The sequence below is a fragment of the Ranitomeya variabilis genome, chromosome 4, assembly GCF_051348905.1.
Source record: "Ranitomeya variabilis isolate aRanVar5 chromosome 4, aRanVar5.hap1, whole genome shotgun sequence".
Lineage (NCBI taxonomy): Eukaryota > Metazoa > Chordata > Amphibia > Anura > Dendrobatidae > Ranitomeya > Ranitomeya variabilis.
Genome location: NC_135235.1, coordinates 291350436 through 291371340, shown reverse-complemented (window position 1 = coordinate 291371340; position 20905 = coordinate 291350436). Strand labels below are relative to the sequence as shown.

At 41.1% G+C, this 20905-nt stretch overlaps 2 protein-coding genes across 2 annotated transcripts in view; one reads left to right on the top strand and one right to left on the bottom strand.

The window, feature by feature from the left end:
• The window catches only part of C4H1orf50 (chromosome 4 C1orf50 homolog), a 124096-nt gene that overhangs the window by 67067 nt on the left and 36124 nt on the right, over nt 1-20905 (bottom strand). The window lies entirely within an intron of this gene.
• CLDN19 (claudin 19) overlaps nt 1-20905 on the top strand; it is a 38506-nt gene that overhangs the window by 6555 nt on the left and 11046 nt on the right. Inside the window, exons 2-3 of the mRNA XM_077250181.1 lie at nt 18643-18807; nt 20564-20648. Of these exons, the coding sequence (XP_077106296.1) occupies nt 18643-18807; nt 20564-20648 (250 nt within the window). The remainder of the gene's footprint in view (nt 1-18642; nt 18808-20563; nt 20649-20905) is intronic.

Sequence of the window (20905 nt, the reverse complement as noted above, 5' to 3'; positions counted from 1 at the left end):
CCCCTGCGTCCACTTCCTGACTGACTGAGCGCCGTACAGTGAGAGCAGAGCGGTGACGTCACCGCTGTGCTGCTTTCACTTTCACTTTGCGGCGCTGAGTCAGAGGAGGAAGCAGACTGCAGGGGACGCAATGTGAGTATGTGCTGTTTGTTTTTTTTACATTTTACGCTAGTAACCAGGGTAAACATCGGGTAACTAAGCGCGGCCCTGCGCTTAGTAACCCGATGTTTACCCTGGTTACCAGTGTAAAATATCGCTGGTATCGTTGCTTTTGCTTTCAAACACAACGATACACAGCGATCGGACGACCAAATAAAGTTCTGGACTTTATTCAGCGACCAGCGACATCACAGCAGGATCCTGATCGCTGCTGCGTGTCAAACGAAACGATATCGCTAGCGAGGACGCTGCAACGTCACGGATTGCTAGCGATATCGTTATAATGTCGTTTCGTGTGAAGGTACCTTTACCTAACATGCAAGCATTGAAAGATTTCAAATCCAACAATGATCTCCTTATCAGAAGAGCGGATAAAAGTGGGGCAGTAGTAGCCCTCAATGCAGAACTTTATGAAAAGCAGAACATGGCAATGTTGGACCCTAGTGATGTCTTCTGTAAATTAAGTCATAATCCTGCTTCAAGAAAAAATGTCACAACTTCTTTTGGAAGGTTTAGCTTTCAGAGCTTTAGACAATAAGCTATTTGAAGAACTGTTCGTACAATTTCCCATCATTCCTATTTTTCACTCCCTACCCAAAATTCGTAGACCCCTTTTCTCCCCCACTAAGATCGATAGTGACAGGCATTGGCAGTTTAAGTGAAAAACTTAAGTCTTGTTGCAACCTCTAGCCTCCAATATAGCAGAATATATTAGAGACACCAAACAGGCGATTCCATCACTAGACCGCAGAATGTGGTCTGACACCTGATTATGGAGAATATGTGATGTCATTGCATTATACCCATGAATACCGCATATTATAGCTATAGAAGAATTATATCATCTTTTAAAATACATATTATTCTGAACAAATACAAGAATTTCTGATCATGTCAGTAGAATCCATATTAAAACATAATTATTTTTCTTTTAATGGACAACTATTTCTCCGAAATGCAAGGCACACCAATTTTGGAGTGTTTCTCTCCCTCTATTGCTTATCTTCCCATATCAGGTGGTATGGCCGTTATATTGATGACCTTTTCTTGATATGGGATGGACCTAGGGAATTGGCATCGGAATTCTTGTATTACATAAGTAACAATTAGATGAATTAAAAAATTTATATAAACTTTCTAAATATAACATTGACTCATGATATTTCTGAAGGATGGATTGTTTCTGCTAACAGGAAAGACACTGTTACTAATTCTCGTTGTGTCACTTTAAACATATTATTAAAAATATCCTGGTGGCTGTACTCTACAGATCATAGATAAATTCTACCCTGGAATTCTGCTACAAACAAGAAACAGAACCGGTTAAAAAAGGGTAGTACAACAGAAATATTCTAAATGGAGCTGACTGCATAGTTAGCATTAAATATGTGATATAATACTATCAGATTCAAATGAAACAATATATAATCATAATCAGGTTACTTTAATTACAACCTATAGTCCTAAGTTTGGAACCGCGGGCAACATTATCGAAAAACGCATTTCAATCTTAACTTGGGATAGAAAACTGGAGAAGATTCTCTCTCAGCCAGTTGGATTTGTAGCGAAAAGGGCACCTACTATAGGAGACATTTTTTCCCTTAATTTATTTTTAAGTGATGCCTCATCTTTCGAAAAAACATGTCTACAAAAGGATGGTATACGTGCGATCATACAGTGTGCACTCGCAGTGAGTATGTTAAAAATATGAAAACATTAATTTTCTCTGTAACAAAACGTAGCTATGACATTAATTCATATATCAACTGTAACTTCATCACTTTTGCTATTTGCAATCTTCAATACAGAGGCATGTAAAAGTTTGGGCACTCCTGGTTAAAATTACAGTTATTGTGAACAGTTAAGCAAATTGAACATGAAATGATCTCTAAAAGATCCAAAGTTAAAGATAACACATTTCCATTGTATTTTAGGCAAAACATTTTTTTTCATATTTTACATTTTAAAAATTACAAAAAAGAAAATGGGCTAATGCAAAAGTTTGTGCACCCTGCATGGTTAGTACCTAGTAACACCCCCTTTTTAAAGTATCACAGCTTATAAACTCTTTTTGTAGGCAGACATGAATCTTTCAATTCTTGTTTCAGGGACTTCATCTATTCCTCCTTGGAAAATTCTTCCAGTTCTGTGAAATTCCTGGGTCTTGCATCCTCTGCTATTTTGAAGTCTACACTGTGTGCAGAATTATTAGGCAAGTTGTATTTTAGAGGATTATTTTTATTATTGATCAACAACTATGTTCTCAATCAACCCAAAAGACTAATAAATATCAAAGCTTAATATTTTTTGAAGTTGGAGTGGTTTTTTTTTTTAGATTTTCCTATCTTAGGAGGATATCCGTTTGTGCAGGTAACTATTACTGTGCAGAATTATTAGGCAACTTAATAAAAACCAAATATATTCCCATCTCACTTGTTTATTTTCACCAGGTAAACCAATATAACTGCACAAAATTTAGAAATAAACATTTCTGACATGCAAAAACAAAGCCCCCCAAAATGAGGGACCAATATAGCCACCTTTCTTTATGACACTCAGCAGCCTTCCATCCATAGATTCTGTCAGTTGCTTGATCTGTTTACGACCAACATTGCGTGCAGCAGCCACCACAGCCTCCCAGACACAGTTCCGAGAGGTGGACTGTTTTCCCTCCCTGTAGATCTCACATTTTATGAGGGACCACAGGTTCTCTATAGGGTTCAGATCAGGTGAACAAGGGGGCCATGTCATTATTTTTTCCTCTTTGAGACCTTTACTGGCCAGCCACACTGTGGAGTAGTTAGAGGCATGTGATGGAGCATTGTCCTGCATGAAAATCATGTTTTTCTTGAACGATACTGACTTCTTCCTGTACCACTGCTTGAAGAACTTGTCTTCCAGAAACTGGCAGTAGGTCTGGGAGTTGAGCTTCACTCTATCCTCAACCCGCAAAGGTCCCACAAGTTCATCTTTGATGATACCAGCCCATACCAGTACCCCACCTCCACCTTGCTGGCGTCTGAGTCGGAGTGGAGCTCTCTGTCCTTTACTGATCCAGCCTCTGGTTTATCCATCTGGCCCATCAAGAGTCACTCTCATTTCATCAGTCCATAAAACCTTTGAAATGTCAGACTTAAGATATTTCTTGGCCCAGTCTTGACGTTTTATCTTATGTTTGTTGTTCAAAGGTGGTCATTTTTCAGCCTTCCTTACCTTGGCCATGTCCCTGAGTATCGCACACCTTGTGCTTTTTGTTACTCCAGTAACGTTGCAGCTCTGAAATATGGCAAAACTGGTGGCAAATGGCATCTTGGCAGCTTCACGCTTGATTTTCCTCAATTCATGGACAGTTATTTTGCGCCTTTTTTGCCCAACACGCTTCTTGCGACCCTGTTGGCTTTTTGCCATGAAACTCTTGATTGTTCGGTGATCGCGCTTCAAAAGTTTGGCAATTTCAACACTGCTGCATCCCTCTGCAAGACATCTCACAATTTTGGACTTTTCAGAGCCCGCCAAATCTCTCTTCTGAGTCTGACCCATTTTGCCAAAGGAAAGGAAGTTGCCTAATAATTAAGCATACCTTATATAGGCTTTTGATGTCATTAGACAACACACCTCCTCATTACAGAGATGCATATCACCAGATTTACTTAATTGGTAGTTGGCTCAGAAGCCTGAACAGCTTGGAGTAGGACAACATGTATAAAAAGTATCATGTGATCAAAATACAACTTGCCTAATAATTCTGCACACAGTGTAGCCACAGAGTTTCAATGATGTTCAGATCAGGAGACTGTGAGGGCCATTGTCAAACCTTCTGCTTGGGTCTTTTGAGGTAGTCTACAGGCATTTTGATATGTGTTTAGGATCATTATCCATTTGTAGAAGCCACCACTGCATCAAAAATTTGTTGAAATTTCATTTAATTCATTCTTCCCTCTACCCATGAAATGTTCCCCATGCCATTGGCTTCAGCTAAACCACAATGCGTGATTGGTCTACTCCCATGCTTAATGGTTATCAAGATGTTCTTTTCCACATATACCTTTGATCATTGTGGCCAAAGAGTTTTATTGTAACCTCATTGGTCCACAGGACTTGTTTCCAAAATGCATCAGGCTTGTTTAGATGTTTTCTTGCATACTTCTGATGCTGATTTTTATGGTGAGGACACAGGAGAAGTTTTCTTCTGGTGACTCTTCCATGAAGGCCATATTTGTGGAGGGGTCTCTGAACATTTGAACAATGTATCTGGCATGGTTTGCCTAGCTTGTGGGTCAAGGGAGGTTTAGGGTTAATCTGGATGGAGTTTTCCTTCACCTCCTAGCTCTCCTGAGTTAGGCCAAGCCCCCAGAAGTCACGTGCTTCAGGTCCTGTTTGTCTGAAGCACACATCTTCATCGTTGCTGCCCTGCTCCACAGGTATCTTTGGGCACAGTTTGTTTACTCAGAACACGCGCACTGGCTCAGTTAGCAAGTGCAGTGAGGTGTTCCTGACAGTATCACAACTCCAGAGTCTGCTAAATCTTTCTGAAGGTCTTTTGCTGTCAAGCGGGGGTTCTGATTTGCCTCTCTAGCAATCCTACGAGCAGCTCTCTCTGAAATTTTGCTTGGTCTTGCAGACCTTATCTTGACCTCCACTGTTCTTGGTAACTGCCATTTCTTAATTACATTTCGAACTGAGGAAAGAGCAACTTGAAAACACTTTGCTATCTCTTTATAGCCTTCTCCTGCTTTGTGAGCCGCCACCATTTTAATTTTCAGAGTGCTAGGCAGCTGCTTAGAAGAACCCATGGCTGCTGTTTTTTAGCACAAGGTTAGAGGAGGCTGAGTTTTTTATAAAGCTGGGAAATCTGCATCAACTGGCTTTTCCAAACAATGATAATGAACAAGTCATAACCCTAACAGGCTAATTTTTGCATTGGCCCATTTTCCTTTTTGTATTTTTTAAAAAGTGAAAAATGACAATATATTTCTTTTTGCCTAAAATAGAAAAGAAATGTGTCATCTTTAACTTTAAGCCTTTCAGAGATCATTTCATCATTTCATGCTTAACTGTTCACAACAACAGTAATTTTGACCAGGGATGCAGAAAACTTTTACATGCCACTGTATGCTGGGTGTATGAGTGGACCATTAATAGTCTATAAAGGAGGCAGATTTCTGATGCCATCAGTAAAATATTGGGCAAATATTCAGTAGCGTCTAGGCTTTTTTACCTAGATGCACAATGGTAATGTGTCCTCCTTTGAAGTAACTGGGACAGAGCGGGTTAAACAACCCATTAGGGGAGGCGATTTCAAACACAACCTGTTAAATAGTGAGACCTGATGGATCCAATTTCTATACACTGATGAGCAAAAGGGTATCAATGTTTTGAACTTTTGACTTTCAGACTCTATATCTCACCATCCACTATTGCTTCCAACATGAGGCTACCATTATTTTATAGACAATCATCTTGGCTATCTCATACATAAATTTGACTTGCAACTAATTAGCATATGATTAGTTATGCAGATTCTTGTCCTGTCACTGCATTGTTACTGTTTTGCTCCTAAAAATATACATTTTAATTTTTATCATTTTGTTAGTATTTTGTAAATCTACTTTTTGCTTTGAGCACTGCCTGAATCCTTCTGGGCATGCCCTCAATCAGATTCAATATTTGAAGGGAAAAGGGAGACACAAAGCGCAAATAGGGTCTTATCTCACAAAAAGAATGGAGGAATCACCAAGAAAATCGCTCACCTGGTGAAGCTGAAAGCAGGCATGTGAAGATTTTCGGCTGCCGCAGATCCACAAGCCGGTGACCGACCATATGAAACAGTATACTATAGGAAGTGTGGCTTAAATCCGCGCTGCCGCAATAATGATGAGGTTCCAATTGATAGTAGGATTAAAACAGTGGTTTATTCAACGCGTTTCAGGGCTCTCATGGCCCCTTCTTCAGGAATTACCACATACAACATACAAGGACATACAATGTTTAAGTACATGTCAGATTAAAAAAAACGGCGCCAAACAATCAAATGACATCTAATGTCAAAGTTCATGGAAAACAGACGGTTAACAAATCTTTATTTATACCAGGGAAATTCTCATATAATCAGTCATGTATATTAAAGATTACTCTGTTAATTACAAATCTAGGGCTTTAAGAAAAAGAAAAAATATAAAAAAATAAAAATTAAATTTAATTAATCTCACTATTATGAAGCATACGAGCCACCTCCACTGCCGTGTTTGTCGCCCCAGAGTTGCTAGAACTTGGGATGAGCCAACTTGTTGACTCCGATATTTTGCTTGGATGTCCACCTTTCGACTTGTGAATGGATGGATTCACTTCACTACTACTTCCAACTGTCATGGCACTGACATGATGCAGTTTGTCAATTTTGGGGGTGTTGAGAGACTGCAGTTGATGAGCTGGATGATGCTTTTTGTCTTTTCTTGGGAAATCTTCATGTTTTTCATGGATTTGAACCATTGACCTTTTGCTTGGGAATCAACATAATAACACACTGAGCTATTAGGGAATGTAAGAACAGGTTGTAATTTGTAATTTGTGTATGAGATAGCCAAGATGATTGGCTATAAAGTAAAGGTAGTCTCACATTGGAAGCAGTAGTGGATGGTGAGATATGTAACCTGAAAGTCAAACATTCAAAACATTATTACCCTTTTGCTCGTCCATATATTAAAGACAAGATTGCATTAAGCAATACTTTCACCTTCTTCCATGCACAGGGGCCTTGTGTGTTAACTTTCTCGGCAGCACCAGTACAGGGAAAATAAGGGTATTACTCAGTGTCCATTCAAATAAATTGGTTGTCTATGTTCTCTAGGACAGGACAGGTCCTTCAGAGCTAGAGATGCTCTACTCTCGACAAGAGATGAGGATCCTAAACAGAAGTCCCCTTCTATTAGCTAAGAATTACCTATTAGGGTATATTAAAATGTCAATCCTGGATTTCCCTTTAAATAAACAAGGAAACACAGGAATCAGACAAACTATGTCCCAAAGCTCCAATTAGCTCCTGGTTCTTCTAATCTACATTACACCACTTCGTAAGCCATGATGGACAATCGGTGGCGCTCCTCTTATTTTGTTTATTCAGGACTTTCCTGATAGCACACATGCAAGTTTAATGCTCGTATTGGTACTTCAGCTGTATATGATATTAGTAGCCCTAGTAATTTGTAGACAACTAGGAGACCATTCTATATCAATAGCAGAACAAGAAACGTGAAGATTTTCCTTATAGTATTGAAATATAGAAGTATAGAAATTACTTTTTGGTAAAAGCTGAACTTCTACGTTGACCATATAATTTAGTGTGGGGCCGATTGAAAGCAAGGCTTCAGTGCTAACCACTGAGCCACCATGCCGCCACGCACGTCGAGTATTCTGGCAACTTGTACTAACAGTGCGCTCTGCTGCTGCAAGCTCGTTACTGCTGATCTGAGCTGGCTAGAGAGCGCACTGTCATCATGCACATATCATAATGCACATCGCGCAAGGACTAACCCAGCCCCAGAAATGAGCGTCACTGATGACGCTTCTTTTGAGTATCTAAGCATGCACTTGGATTCTCAATCAAAGAGTCATCAGCAAAGAAGTAGGAGAAAAATAAGGAAAAGCAGATAGATAATGTAGTCAGGGAAGGATAGGGAATTTTTAATTCAAGTATATTAGAAAATAGTTTTAGATTATGGCATAGGTATTTCAGATGAAAGTTACTTTGTATTTTGGAGCCCCATTTTAAGGCCTCCATACACATTAGACTAATGTCGACTGAATCCGCCAATATCGAAGTACCCCAGACTCTCCCCCAACAGACGATGATGGCCAAACTATGGGGGTCATGTTGGAACTTGGATCTCTCTCACACCACAAAGGTGTAAAGTCACATAGAGGAAACCCATACGGCCACTATAGGGCAACAGGACAGAGATGGGTGCATTGAAACTAATGCTGGTAATCATTCCTCCAGAACTAACAGTACTGTTATTAGCAAACAAAGGTGTTAGGAATTAAAGCAGTCCATGTAATGTCTCATTGGTCCCACTGGAGTGAAAAGAGCTGAGAAGCAATAACACAACTTGTAGACAGTGGCACCCTGTTTTTGTAATTTAAGCAGCCATATTTTTATAATTAAAACCCATTTAGTCTAAAAAATCACCCCAGGGTCTTTCTCTCTTAGGTGGTCAGAGGTGTAGTATCATTATCCAGTTTTGGAAACTGGACCACGAAAACAGTTGGTAAGTTGGCGAAATCCTCTGCCCAACCGGGTAGTAATAATAAGGATACCGATATATTTCGGATGGTGCTTGGAGGCCACCCCTCAAAAATTCAGTCCTTGAATCTAAATATTTCTAGTAACTACGCTTTTTTTTTTGCACATTGTTTGAAAATGTTTGTTTTCTATTTCTTTTCTTTGGGCAATTTTGACTGACGCTCCCTAATGAGACGCCCGACAATAGCGCTTTTATAGGCCAATTACGCCATATTTACTCATTAAATCCCATGTTACGTTCCCATATCCTAAAATCCTTTCATGTCAATCAATCTTCTTTGTTTGCAGCTTTGGACCCCTTTATATTAGATTAACCCCGACTTTCATTCCTTCAAAATCCCAACAAGAAAGCTCAGACGTCTCTTAATAGGAAAATGTAGGAAAACAAAGAGATTATTTCAGATCAGGAATGTATTTTGCAGACCAGTCCTTATTTAATTCTGTGCTGTGATGTTGGCAGTCCCTTGTAGTTAACCACAATTTAATGCTATCCCATAAAAATTAGCAAATTCTTGGCATATTTTCCCCTGCGGCGATATCGCCCTGAACCCCAGTGATACGTAACTGTAGCATGTGACATTAGATATTACTCATTGAACCAGACTGGAGGTCCTAGTGTGCTTTTGTCCTGTATAATACAGTATTAATGCTAGGTATTGCTTGTTGCTCCATTTTTATCAGCAGGGGTCTCGCTAAGTGTGTTCATCATGGGACTAGCATGGTTGTTCCCACCAATCTATTTATTCTCAATTTATGGTAGTTTCTTAATCTCCACCAATTGGCGCTGGTAGCATTATAAATATATTACATTTCTTATCTAGTATCCTATATTACAGCCTGCATTACACCACAAAGCTGCATTCAGTATTTTTCAGGCTTCAGAGCTGAAATCCCCGTGTATTACTTGCTGTCATATTGTTATCAGATAACTGGCTCTGCAATTTGTATACTGGAAATGGTTCCACTACAATTTAGAAGGTAAGATGTTAGGGACAAGCTTCTTTACTATTTCCAACATCAACAAGTAGAATAGTGAGTGCAGCTCTACAGTATAATGCAGGATGTAACTCAGGATCAGTACAGGATCAGTAATGTAATGTATGTACACAGTGACTGCACCAGCAGAATAGTGAGTGCAGCTCTGGGGTATAATACAGGATGTAACTCAGGATCAGTAATGTATGTACACGGTGACTGCACCAGCAGAATAGTGAGTGCAGCTCTGGGGTATTATACAGGATGTAACTCAGGATCAGTACAGGATCAGTAATGTAATGTATTTACACAGTGACTCCACCAACAGAATAGTGAGTGCAGCTCTGGGGTATAATACAGGATGTAACTCAGGATCAGTACAGGATCAGTAATGCAATGTATGTACAGTACACAGTGACTGCACCAGCAGAATAGTGACTGCAGCTCTGGAGTATAATACAGAATGTAACTCAGGATCAGTAATGCAAGGTATGTACACAGTGACTGCACCAGCAGAATAGTGAGTGCAGCTCTGGAGTATAATACAGCATGTAACTCAGGATCAGTACAGGATCAGTAATGTAATGTATGTACATTGGGTATCTGCGTTGCCCGCACCAGGACTCTGCTCAGCTGCATATTACACTTGAACACCATGGGCTATTAAGCCTTTGGTAAACGTACGCTGCTAGGCCTATAGGTGGCTAGGATATTTGATTGCATCGGGCTCATACCTCTATAGAGGCACTGTAGGCTGTTCACCATACGTGTGCTTAGAGCAGTTCTATTCAGCCTCTTTATCTATTTCTCTAGCCATGCTTCCACACGGTTTCTCCTACCTGGGGGATAGGGTATACTGAGATATTTGCTGGTTATATGTCTTGAGTATCTTACTAACCCCTATTATAGTCTTGTAATTTCTCTATGTTTAGAAACCATATATCAAGCTTGGTTGTTTTGAGTGTGTGGCTATGCTGCCTATGCAGTTACTTTGATATCAAGACAGTTACTTTATTTATTGTGTGAGTTCTGTGCGGGCTACTAGCCCTATTGTGGGCTTCTGTATATGGCATCAAAATGCCTTTTTAAATGTTTTTAAATGTATGTGTTTTGCTACTTGTATTGTAGTTGGAGCGGCCCCCAAACGCAGGGCAGCGGGGTACTCGGTACCGGGTCTCTCTCGGTTCTGGGGATGTCACGGTGGCCTGACCCGGTCCGTGGTCCTGCTAAGGGGCGCCCAATTAAAGATGTAGGTGACGGTGTAGGTTGCAGTAAATAACGAGGACACAGGGTTGCAGTCGCTTTACTTTTTTACTGAAGGCTTCGGCATCCGCAATCCAGAGCACTGCTAACAGGGCTGGCTGAGACCGGCCGGTCCGAAGGCACATCCAGAGTTCCCTTTGCAGGTGGAAATCAGTGGCCTTCCTACCAGCGCCTGTGTGTTGTAGTACCTCCCTGCTGAGCACCACGGGATAGTCCTCACAACTGTTGTGTATATTTCTGATGTTCTCTCTCCGTCCCCCAGATGGTATGGCTAGGACGACCCGTATGACGGGGTAGGCCTGGAGTTATTTTATAGGGACCCTAGAGACGCCCCTCTCCCACAATTGCCTCCGTTGTCTTCGTTAGGTGTAAAGGTGAGACAGCCAACCTAAAGTTAACTGCCCTGCCGTAGTTCAAAGTAATGCGTAGAGCCTATTACTTCCTCGGCGTTCCGGCCGCCGGCTACGCGCCTCAGAAGGATGTTGCTGATCTTGAGGCACGACTCCTTCTGGTTCTATCTCCTTTGTGCTGTGATCCCGTTTCTCACTTCTCCACAATATACTTCGCTTCGTGTCCTTACTTAGGAGTCTGCCGCTATAAGGCACAGGCACGGCTCCGTAACAATCTGTCTGTGCTAGGCCGCTGTCAGGATCCCACCCCTGACAGGTCCTCTCTCGAACTCTCCCCAGCTACTTTCTCCCTAACTTCCTATCCAACCCCTAGTTTTACCCATGTGTGAGGAGTGGCCTAGTAGATAGGACCTTTTGCTCCCCCTGGCGGCCGGAGTGTGAAGTGTAATGTGTGTCTGTGATACCTGCAAGGTGAACTCTTTTAGTGCAATCAGACGTACCATCACTACCCCTTGTGGAAGAGCGACGTTACTGCAACGACCAGACTCTGGGGCGCTGCACTGTTCCTTAATAAAGTTGTGTCTTAACTTGCGTTTATATCTAAAGTGTGGTGATCCCTGTTTATATAGACCTGGTCTGTTTCTTTTGTTTGTATTATTGGTCTAGTTTCAGGTCTTAGTGTGATCCCACGAACCGTGGTGCCCCCTTCAAGTTATTTATGTATGTACACAGTGACTGCACCAGCAGAATTGTGAGTACAGCTCTGGGGTATAATACAGGATGTAACTCATGATCAGTACAGGATCAGTAATGTAATGTATGTACACAGTGACTGCAACAGCAGAATAGTGAGTGCAGCTCTGGAGTATAATACAGGATGTAACTCAGGATCAGTAATGTAATGTATGTACACAGTGACTGCACCAGCAGAATAGTGAGTGCAGCTCTGGAGTATAATACAGGATGTAACTCAGGATCAATAATGTAATGTATGTACACAGTGACTGCACCAGCAGAATAGTGAGTACAGCTCTGGGGTATAATACAGTTTGTAACTCAGGATCAGTACAGGATCAGTAATGTAAAGTATGTACACAGTGACTGCACCAGCAGAATAGTGAGTACAGCTCTGGGGTATAATACAGTTTGTAACTCAGGATCAGTACAGGATCAGTAATGTAAAGTATGTACACAGTGACTGCACCAGCAGAATAGTGAGTGCAGCTCTGGGGTATAATACAGGATGTAACTCAGGATCAGTAATGTAATGTATGTACACAGTGACTGCACCAGCAGAATAGTGAGTGCAGCTCTGGAGTATGATACAGGATGTAACTCAGGATCAATAATGTAATGTATGTACACAGTGACTGCACCAGCAGAATAGTGAGTGCAGCTCTGGAGTATAATACAGGATGTAACTCAGGATCAGTAATGTAATGTATGTACACAGTGACTGCACCAGCAGAATAGTGAGTGCAGCTCTGGAGTATAATACAGGATGTAACTAACACCAGTGACAGATAAGAAATGTATTTACAAAGCTGATCAAAGTTGTGTGCAGATTACATCTTTTTATACAATGTAAAATTCTGCTCATATTCTATAAGCTATGAGTAATTCCAGTGTATAGATTTCTAAACAACATGTATAACCTTTGAACAGGATAGATAATGAATAATCACTATGTTTCTGGCTCCTGAAACCCCCACTGATCCCAAGAACCATCGAAGAACGCGGCTTCAGTGTAGGATTGGGGTTCCACTGCCACTATAAATTACATCATAAAATTCAATATAATTGTAATGTATCTTCAATAAGATCTAATAAGGTATTTTTGAATCATTCTATAAGAACTAGATCCTAGTGATTATTGATTGTCTTGCAAGTCACCTCCAAATGCCGGAGCTTAGGCTTTGTTCCACAGGAGGATACATTAGTACGTATGCACCGTCCCGCATGGCTCATATTATTGCTGTTTGTACTAAAACTTTCCATGGTTGCTGATCTGATGTGTATTCTTATTTTATTCATGTCTGCACAGCATTGAGATTATTGCCTAAATGCGCTCAATAATTCTTCTCAGTCCCTGTACGTATGGAGCCCAATTCCTAAAGGTGTTTTTTTCTTTTTTGAGCAAATGAAATAACTTTTAATGGTCATCAATCCCAGTTTGTATTGCCGTGCTTCCACCACATAATTCATTCTCCAGTATCAAAATAAAATAGAAAGAAAATAGGAAAAAATTGTAAACCACACTGACGACCACGTCTCCAAAATAAACTGCGGTTGGTCGTTTTCTAGAAGGGCAGGTGCAGAGTTTTGGTAGCGAGTGACACTTTATAATTCCATGAAGTTCCCCACCTGCCTATTTAATGGAGAAACCCGGTAATCCTAAAAACAAGCGACAGATCATTACATCAGGCTAATATCCTGGCCAATGTCCGATTATGGACACCTTGGGACCACACCAAAAGGGTTTGGGTGCGGAATAGTTTAAAGGAGCGGTCTGCCTTTTTCCAAAAATATAGCCACCACTTTATATAGTTTGTTATAGTATTGTAACTCTTACAATTCAGTGGAGTGGAGCTGTAATACCGCACACAACCTGGAGATAGGAGTGGCACTGTTTAACCTTTTTAATACCTATCCATGTTACTTTCCAAGATGACATTTGAGCATCTGTATTAGGGTGCAGTCAGACAGCTGCATTGCTCACATGGCTATCCCTGGCCTGAACGTCGACTCCCCGGACCTGAGCGGTATAGAAATACATGTCGTCCTGCTCAGATCAGGATACTCGCACGAGTAATATGGCCACCTGACCGCACCCTAAGACTGGGCCCACACGGCTACCTCGGTCACGGACAACGTTTCCCAGGTGTCGCTGCTACATTGTAGTACAATGCAAGTGAATGGGGTGTCATTGCGACCCCTAAGGGTACTGCGTCCGCAACAAGCAAGTCACTAAACAAATCAGATGCGGTTGCCGTTCTGGTGACTTGCTTGTTGGAGGTCGCACTGTGACCTTATGCCCTGGCATTGAGCCACAATGTAGGAGCAACACATTTGGCTGCACAACATGTTACAGCCAAAGTCACAATGTAGCCGCTGCCTGACAAACGCAAATTCTGCCCAACTTTTGGGACACTACATTAGCATTTATATGTAGCCACTTTGCGATTTTCCCCATTTTTTGCTCTCCCCATGCAGATCCATATATACCCCATCCTTATTAATAATTGGACTAGATCTTGCAGGTATCTGGCTGCCATATTGAGCCAACCCATACCTTTGAACATCACCATATGCAGTTTACGGCTGGGTCCAGACGGTCATATTTCACAGTCCATATACATGCCCGGACTGAGCGTAGGTTCCCTGCCCCAAACTTTAGACACAAATTAATGTGTCTGAGGCTGTATGTTCAGGTTGGGAGGCCCGGGGTCAATCTGGCCATTGCAGTTTGTATACAGACCATGCAAATTGTCTCTTCAGAGAGGAAGAGGACTAAGTCTCCTCATCTCGACATGCTTAACATAATGTCTTCAAAGGGAGATTTGTAGTTAAAATTCTGCGCTGCCGCTAAGATGAATTTCAGGAGAGTATAGTTGATTCACAGTGGTTTAATTCAACGCGTTTCAGGGGTCTCATGCACGTTTTAATGGTGAATTGTCCATATGTAACGGAAAAACTTTGCCTAAACCTCTCAAACTCATATACTCCTTCACCAAATTACCAGACAATTATCGACTGTAACTCATTAACCAACAACGATGTACCTCACCCGAACACATTATCTCTCTATGTTAGCCTGAACTCTCATTGGTGAGCATAAACCAGTGATGGATTGAAGTGAAAGGACCAACCTAGACCCAAAACATTCACCCTCTGGAAAAATCAGAGGCTGGTTGGACAAAGCATGTGAAAATCCAAGCAAATTTAGATCAACCAAAGTCGGAAAGCTTTTATTTATTGTCATCTCAGCACTATTTCTGTAAATCCGACTCTTTGTCCACTTAAGTAATCAATAGCTTTAGCGATACCTTGTAGGGTTAATAATCTGTAGGCTTGCTCATAACTACTTTATAACACTAGAAACGTAGCGAATACGGTACATGCCCCTATAAACAATTATATACATATGTGTAAAAACATTCAGCAAGGTAAATGCATAAGTAAAATACAAATTTATATATGTATATATATATATATATATATATATATATATATATATATATATATATATATATACAGTACAGACCAAAAGTTTGGACACACCTCATTTAAAGATTTTTCTGTATTTTCATGAATATGAAAATTGTAAATTCACACTGAAGGCATCAAAACTATGAATTAACACATGTGGGAACATATACTTAACAAAAAAAGTGTGAAACAACTGAAATTATGCCTTATATTCTAGGTTCTTCAAAGTAGCCACCTTTTGCTTTGATGACTGCTTTGCACACTCTTGGCATTCTCTTGATGAGCTTCAAGAGGTAGTCACCGGGAATGGTTTTCACTTCACAGGTGTGCCCTGTCAGGTTTAATAAGTGGGATTTCTTGCCTTATAAATGGGGTTGGGACCATCAGTTGTGTTGTGCAGAAGTCTGGTGGATACACAGCTGATAGTCCTACTGAATAGACTGTTAGAATTTGTATTATGGCAAGAAAAAAAGCAGCTAAGTAAAGAAAAACGAGTGGCCATCATTACTTTAAGAAATGAAGGTCAGTCAGTCCGAAAAATTGGGAAAACTTTGAAAGTGTCCAAAAGTGCAGTTGCAAAAACCATCAAAGAAGCTGGCTCACATGAGGACCGCCCCAGGAAAGGAAGACCAAGAGTCACCTCTGCTTCTGAGGATAAGTTTATCCAAGTCACCAGCCTCAGAAATCGTAGGTTAACAGCAGCTCAGATTAGAGACCAGGTCAATGCCGCACAGAGTTCTAGCAGCAGACACATCTCTACAACAACTGTTAAGAGGAGACTTTGTGCAGCAGGCCTTCATGGTAAAATAGCTGCTAGGAAACCACGGTTATGGACAGGCAACAAGCAGAAGAGACTTGTTTGGGCAAAAGAACACAAGGAATGGACATTAGACCAGTGGAAATCTGTGCTTTGGTCTGAAGAGTCCAAATTTGAGCTCTTTGGTTCCAACCACTGTGTCTTTGTGCGACGCAGAAAAGGTGAACGGATGGACTCTACATGCCTGGTTCCCACCGTGAAGCATGGAGGAGGAGGTGTGATGGTGTGGAGGTGCTTTGCTGGTGACACTGTTGGGGATTTATTCAAAATTGAAGGCATACTGAACCAGCATGGCTACCACAGCATCTTGAAGTGGCATGCTATTCCATCCGGTTTGCGTTTAGTTGGACCATCATTTATTTTTCAACAGGACAAAGACCCCAAACACACCTCCAGGCTGTGTAAGTGCTATTTGACCAAGAAGGAGAGTGATGGGGTGCTACGCCAGATGACCTGGCCTCCACAGTCACCAGACCTGAACCCAATCGAGATGGTTTGGGGTTAGCTGGACCGCAGAGTGAAGGCAAAAGGGCCAACAAGTGCTAAGCATCTCTGGGAACTCCTTCAAGATTGTTGCAAGACCATTTCTGGTGACTACCTCTTGAAGCTCATCAAGAGAATGCCAAGAGTGTGCAAAGCAGTCATCAAAGCAAAAGGTGGCTATTTTGAAGAACCTAGAATATAAGACATATTTTCAGTTGTTTCACGCTTTTTTGTTAAGTATATAAATACACGTGTTAATTCATAGTTTTGATGCCTTCGGTATGAATTTACAATTTTCATAGTTATGAAAATACAGAAAAATCTTTAAATGAGAAGGTGTGTCCAAACTTTTGGTCTGTACTGTATATACACTGCTCAAAAAAGTAAAGTGAACACGTAAACAACAGAATATAACTCCAAGTAAATCAAACTTCTGTGAAATCAAACTGTCCACTTAGGAAGCAACACTATTTGACAATCAATTTCACATGCTGTTGTGCAAATGGAATAGACAACAGATGGAAATTATTGGCAATTATCAAGACATACTCAATAAAGGAGTGGTTCTGCAGGTGGGGACCACAGACCACATCTCAGTACCAATGCTTTCTGGCTGATGTTTAGGTCACTTTTGAATGTTGGTTGTGCTTTCACACTCGTGGTAGTGTGAGACGGATGCTACAACCCACACAAGTGGCTCAGGTAGTGCAGCTCTTTCAGGATGGCACATCAATGCGAGCGGTGGCAAGAAGGTTTGCTGTGTCTGTCAGCGTAATGTCAGAGGCCCTACCAGGAGACAGGCCAGTACACCTGTAGATGTGGAGGGGGTCGTAGGAGGGCAACAACCCAGCAGCAGGACCGCTACCTCAGCCTTTGTGCAAGGAGGAACAGGAGGAGCACTGCCAGAGCCCTGCAAAATTACCTCCAGCAGGCCACAAATGTGCATGTGTCTGCACAAACGGTTAAAAACTGACTCCATGAGGATGGTCTGAGTGCCCGACGTCCACAGATGGGGGTTGTGCTCACAGCCCAACACCATGCAGGACGCTTGGCATTTGCCACAGAACACCAGGACTGGCAAATTCACCACTGGTGCCCTGTGCTCTTCACAGAAGAAAGCAGGTTCACACTGAGCACATGTGACAGACGTGACAGAGTTGGATCCAAAATGGCCAACTACAAAATGGCCACCATGGTCTCCACCCATCTTGAAAAGTTTTCCCCCTCCCATATACTAATGCGCCATAAGCAGGAAATTGATGTCACCAACCATTCCTGTTTTATTTAGGTGTATTCATATACATGGCCCACCCAGGTGTATCCATATACATGGCCTCACCCTGTACAACAGGCCAATGAATGTAAAGAATGGAACTATTCACATGTGCAAAATATTTACAGACTAATAGCAATCTAAAAAATTTAAACCACCGCCATTAGTCAATATTAGATGCCAGCGCATGGGCAGTAAAGAACATGTCCTCCTGATTTCCATATCACGTGGCTCAATGGGTCAGGTGATGACTGCATCATACCCCAGCATGCCAGTAATATGCCCATGCGTATGACCTGATATAACGCCCCAATGATGTTGACGTCATGTGGCGTGGGAAGGTCATGTGACCGCAGCGTCACCAATGGCGGGGAGAAAGTACCTGTGCTTAACCAATAGGATTGCTGAAGCAGCGGTCATGTGACCACTGACTCGGGATTTCAGTACGTACTGAGAAGTAGATTCTGTTCTCGTTAACCCTAAATCCAATGCTGTGATAAATATGCATATGAACATACAAATAATAATAGCAATGTCTGCTTTTGCACAAATCAATAAGTCTTCTATTTAGGCCATGTTCACATGTTCAGTATTTGGTCAGTATTTAACTCAGTGTTTATAAGCCAAAACCAGGAGTGGAACAATCAGAGGAAAAGTGTAATAGAAACACGTCACCACTTCTGGATTTATCCTGGTTTTGACTTATAAATACTGATATAAAATACTGACCAAATATTGCAGGTGTGAACGTGGCCTGAATCTAAACATGTTACTCTATCAGTTGATGTATATCTTTGTTTTTTTTGTCCCACAGTTCACATCCAGGCGACACGGGCTCTCATGGTGGTGGCCATGCTGCTGGGATTCATTGGAATTATTATTAGTGTTGTTGGGATGAAATGTACTAAAGTGGGTGACAACAATCCCGTCACGAAAGACAGAATCGCGGTGTCAGGCGGTATCCTCTTCTTGCTTGCAGGTAACACACCAAACACCTATTCAACTATGAAAAGGTATCGTATCTCTGATGAGACCCACAAGTCTGATTCTATCAAATCCAGGCATAAAAATATTATAACACTGCAACATTTTTCAACCCTTGAAGTCAAGTGTCTCACAGTAGGAAAAGTCTTGACTTGGCCAAGCACATCCGGCCTGGATGGTCTTTATTTACCAATGTACTTGAAAAAAATAAAACGCAAAAAAAAAAGCACGAGGGTCCAAAAATTTAGAAGCAAATATTTTTCAGAACAAGCTGAGATGGCCACCAATGAGACCAGGCCATCGTACATATATGGTGGGATGTGTTGACATTATGTTTTATCACTTGTATGCCCCCCAAAATTTCCTATGCAAATTGCCTCTTCAGATAGGAAAAGGACTTGATCTCTAGCGCCACCTAGTAGATGTAACAATCCTCTAAGTCAATATTCACTCCTTAACAAGCTTTGCCGCATGACTTAGGATAAGAAGAGAAACCAGAAACTCCACTTGCAGTCACGTCTTTCAGGGTATTTGCCCCTCCTCAGTACAAAGCGGGAGATCTAACTTGGGTGAGTGAGAGGCTCCGACTGGGGATCTATAGTTTCACAAAGCCGAATCAAACCTCTTGCTTTGCACTGAGGTGTGGCAAACACGCTGTTTCTGCAAATGGAGTATCGGGTTTGGCTTCTTATCCTATGTCATGTGGCAAGGCTTGTTAAAGTGTTGAATTTGTCTTTTAGGACTGCTGATTACAATGGGGGTGGTGGTGCTAGAGTTCCAGTCCTATTCCTTTTTGAAGCATTGCATGGCCTTTAAGTCTCCTTACACCGGTTTGGAAGTCTTTACAAGAAGAAACCCTTAGAGCGGGAAATTTCCTGGCACATGCACTGAACATGTTCATAGAGCCCTATTGACCAGTCATATGCTAAAACAATGTACATGTACGAGTGGGCATAATTTTTTCAGAGGTAAATAGCAAAACATTTCTATCATGCAGTGCCCTTTTTTTTTTACAACGTGTCATACATAGGTTTCTTCTGTTGAACATACAGTATAAGCCAGAAATTACTACGATGTAAACGTCTAATGAGGGTCTCAAACACAATCTAAACAGAATAAGTGAACTATGGAAATAATATAAACTTTAGCTTTTGTATCACTAGTTGCCAATGGTGACGGAACTTGGGTACTTTAGTGGGAACACTTTTTGAATTGAAGTGATTCAGGGTACATAAGTTGTACTGAAGTTCATTAATGGACCCCGAGTATACTTTTTTCAACTTCAAAACTAAGTGGTAATAGCATAGTTGTCAGTTTATCCCATATTTTTGAGCTATATTTGGATAGATATTCCACTAGGTGCAGGTGGACCATGCCCAAGGTTGACCTCAGCCGGAGTATAGGGTTGATGATGGTCGGAGTCGAGTTTAAGCAATGGGATGTGGTGCAGGTCCCCATTCAGTTGTAGCAACTCTATTATCTATCCTCTGATAGTGGAATCAATAGTTGTGATACATAAGGCCATCTTTTGTAAATCTTAGGGGCATCCAGACCATGGACCCATATATGCTACATTTACACCAGCTCAATAGCCAGAGAATTTTTTGATCCTAGAGACTCATGAGATATAAATTCTACTTTGAGTTATGCAATCCTTGATGCTATTTTAGTATGACCTATATAATATATAACTTTTTGATTTGGATAGTCACGTGACACGTTTTGATCTTTCTTTCCATTTTTATTATCAGGTCTGCTGACATTAATAGCTGTGTCCTGGTACGCTACTCAGGTCACTCATGACTTTTTTAACCCCAACACTCCAGTTAATGCACGGTAAGTTGAAATATTGGCACCTCATTATTGAACAAATACTGGCAAAAAGAAGATGGCTGCCAGTTACTATTCTTCCATTCCATGTTGGGTAATTATAGAAGTAATTTTTTTGCTATGACAGCTCCACATTTCACCCGTAAAAGTTGTCATAAATATTTTATTAGTTATTTGTATAAAATATCAAATTCAGAATATTACTACAAAAAATTAAATGGACAACAGTTAATACAGTGAAGGACACAAACAAAGATCCGACA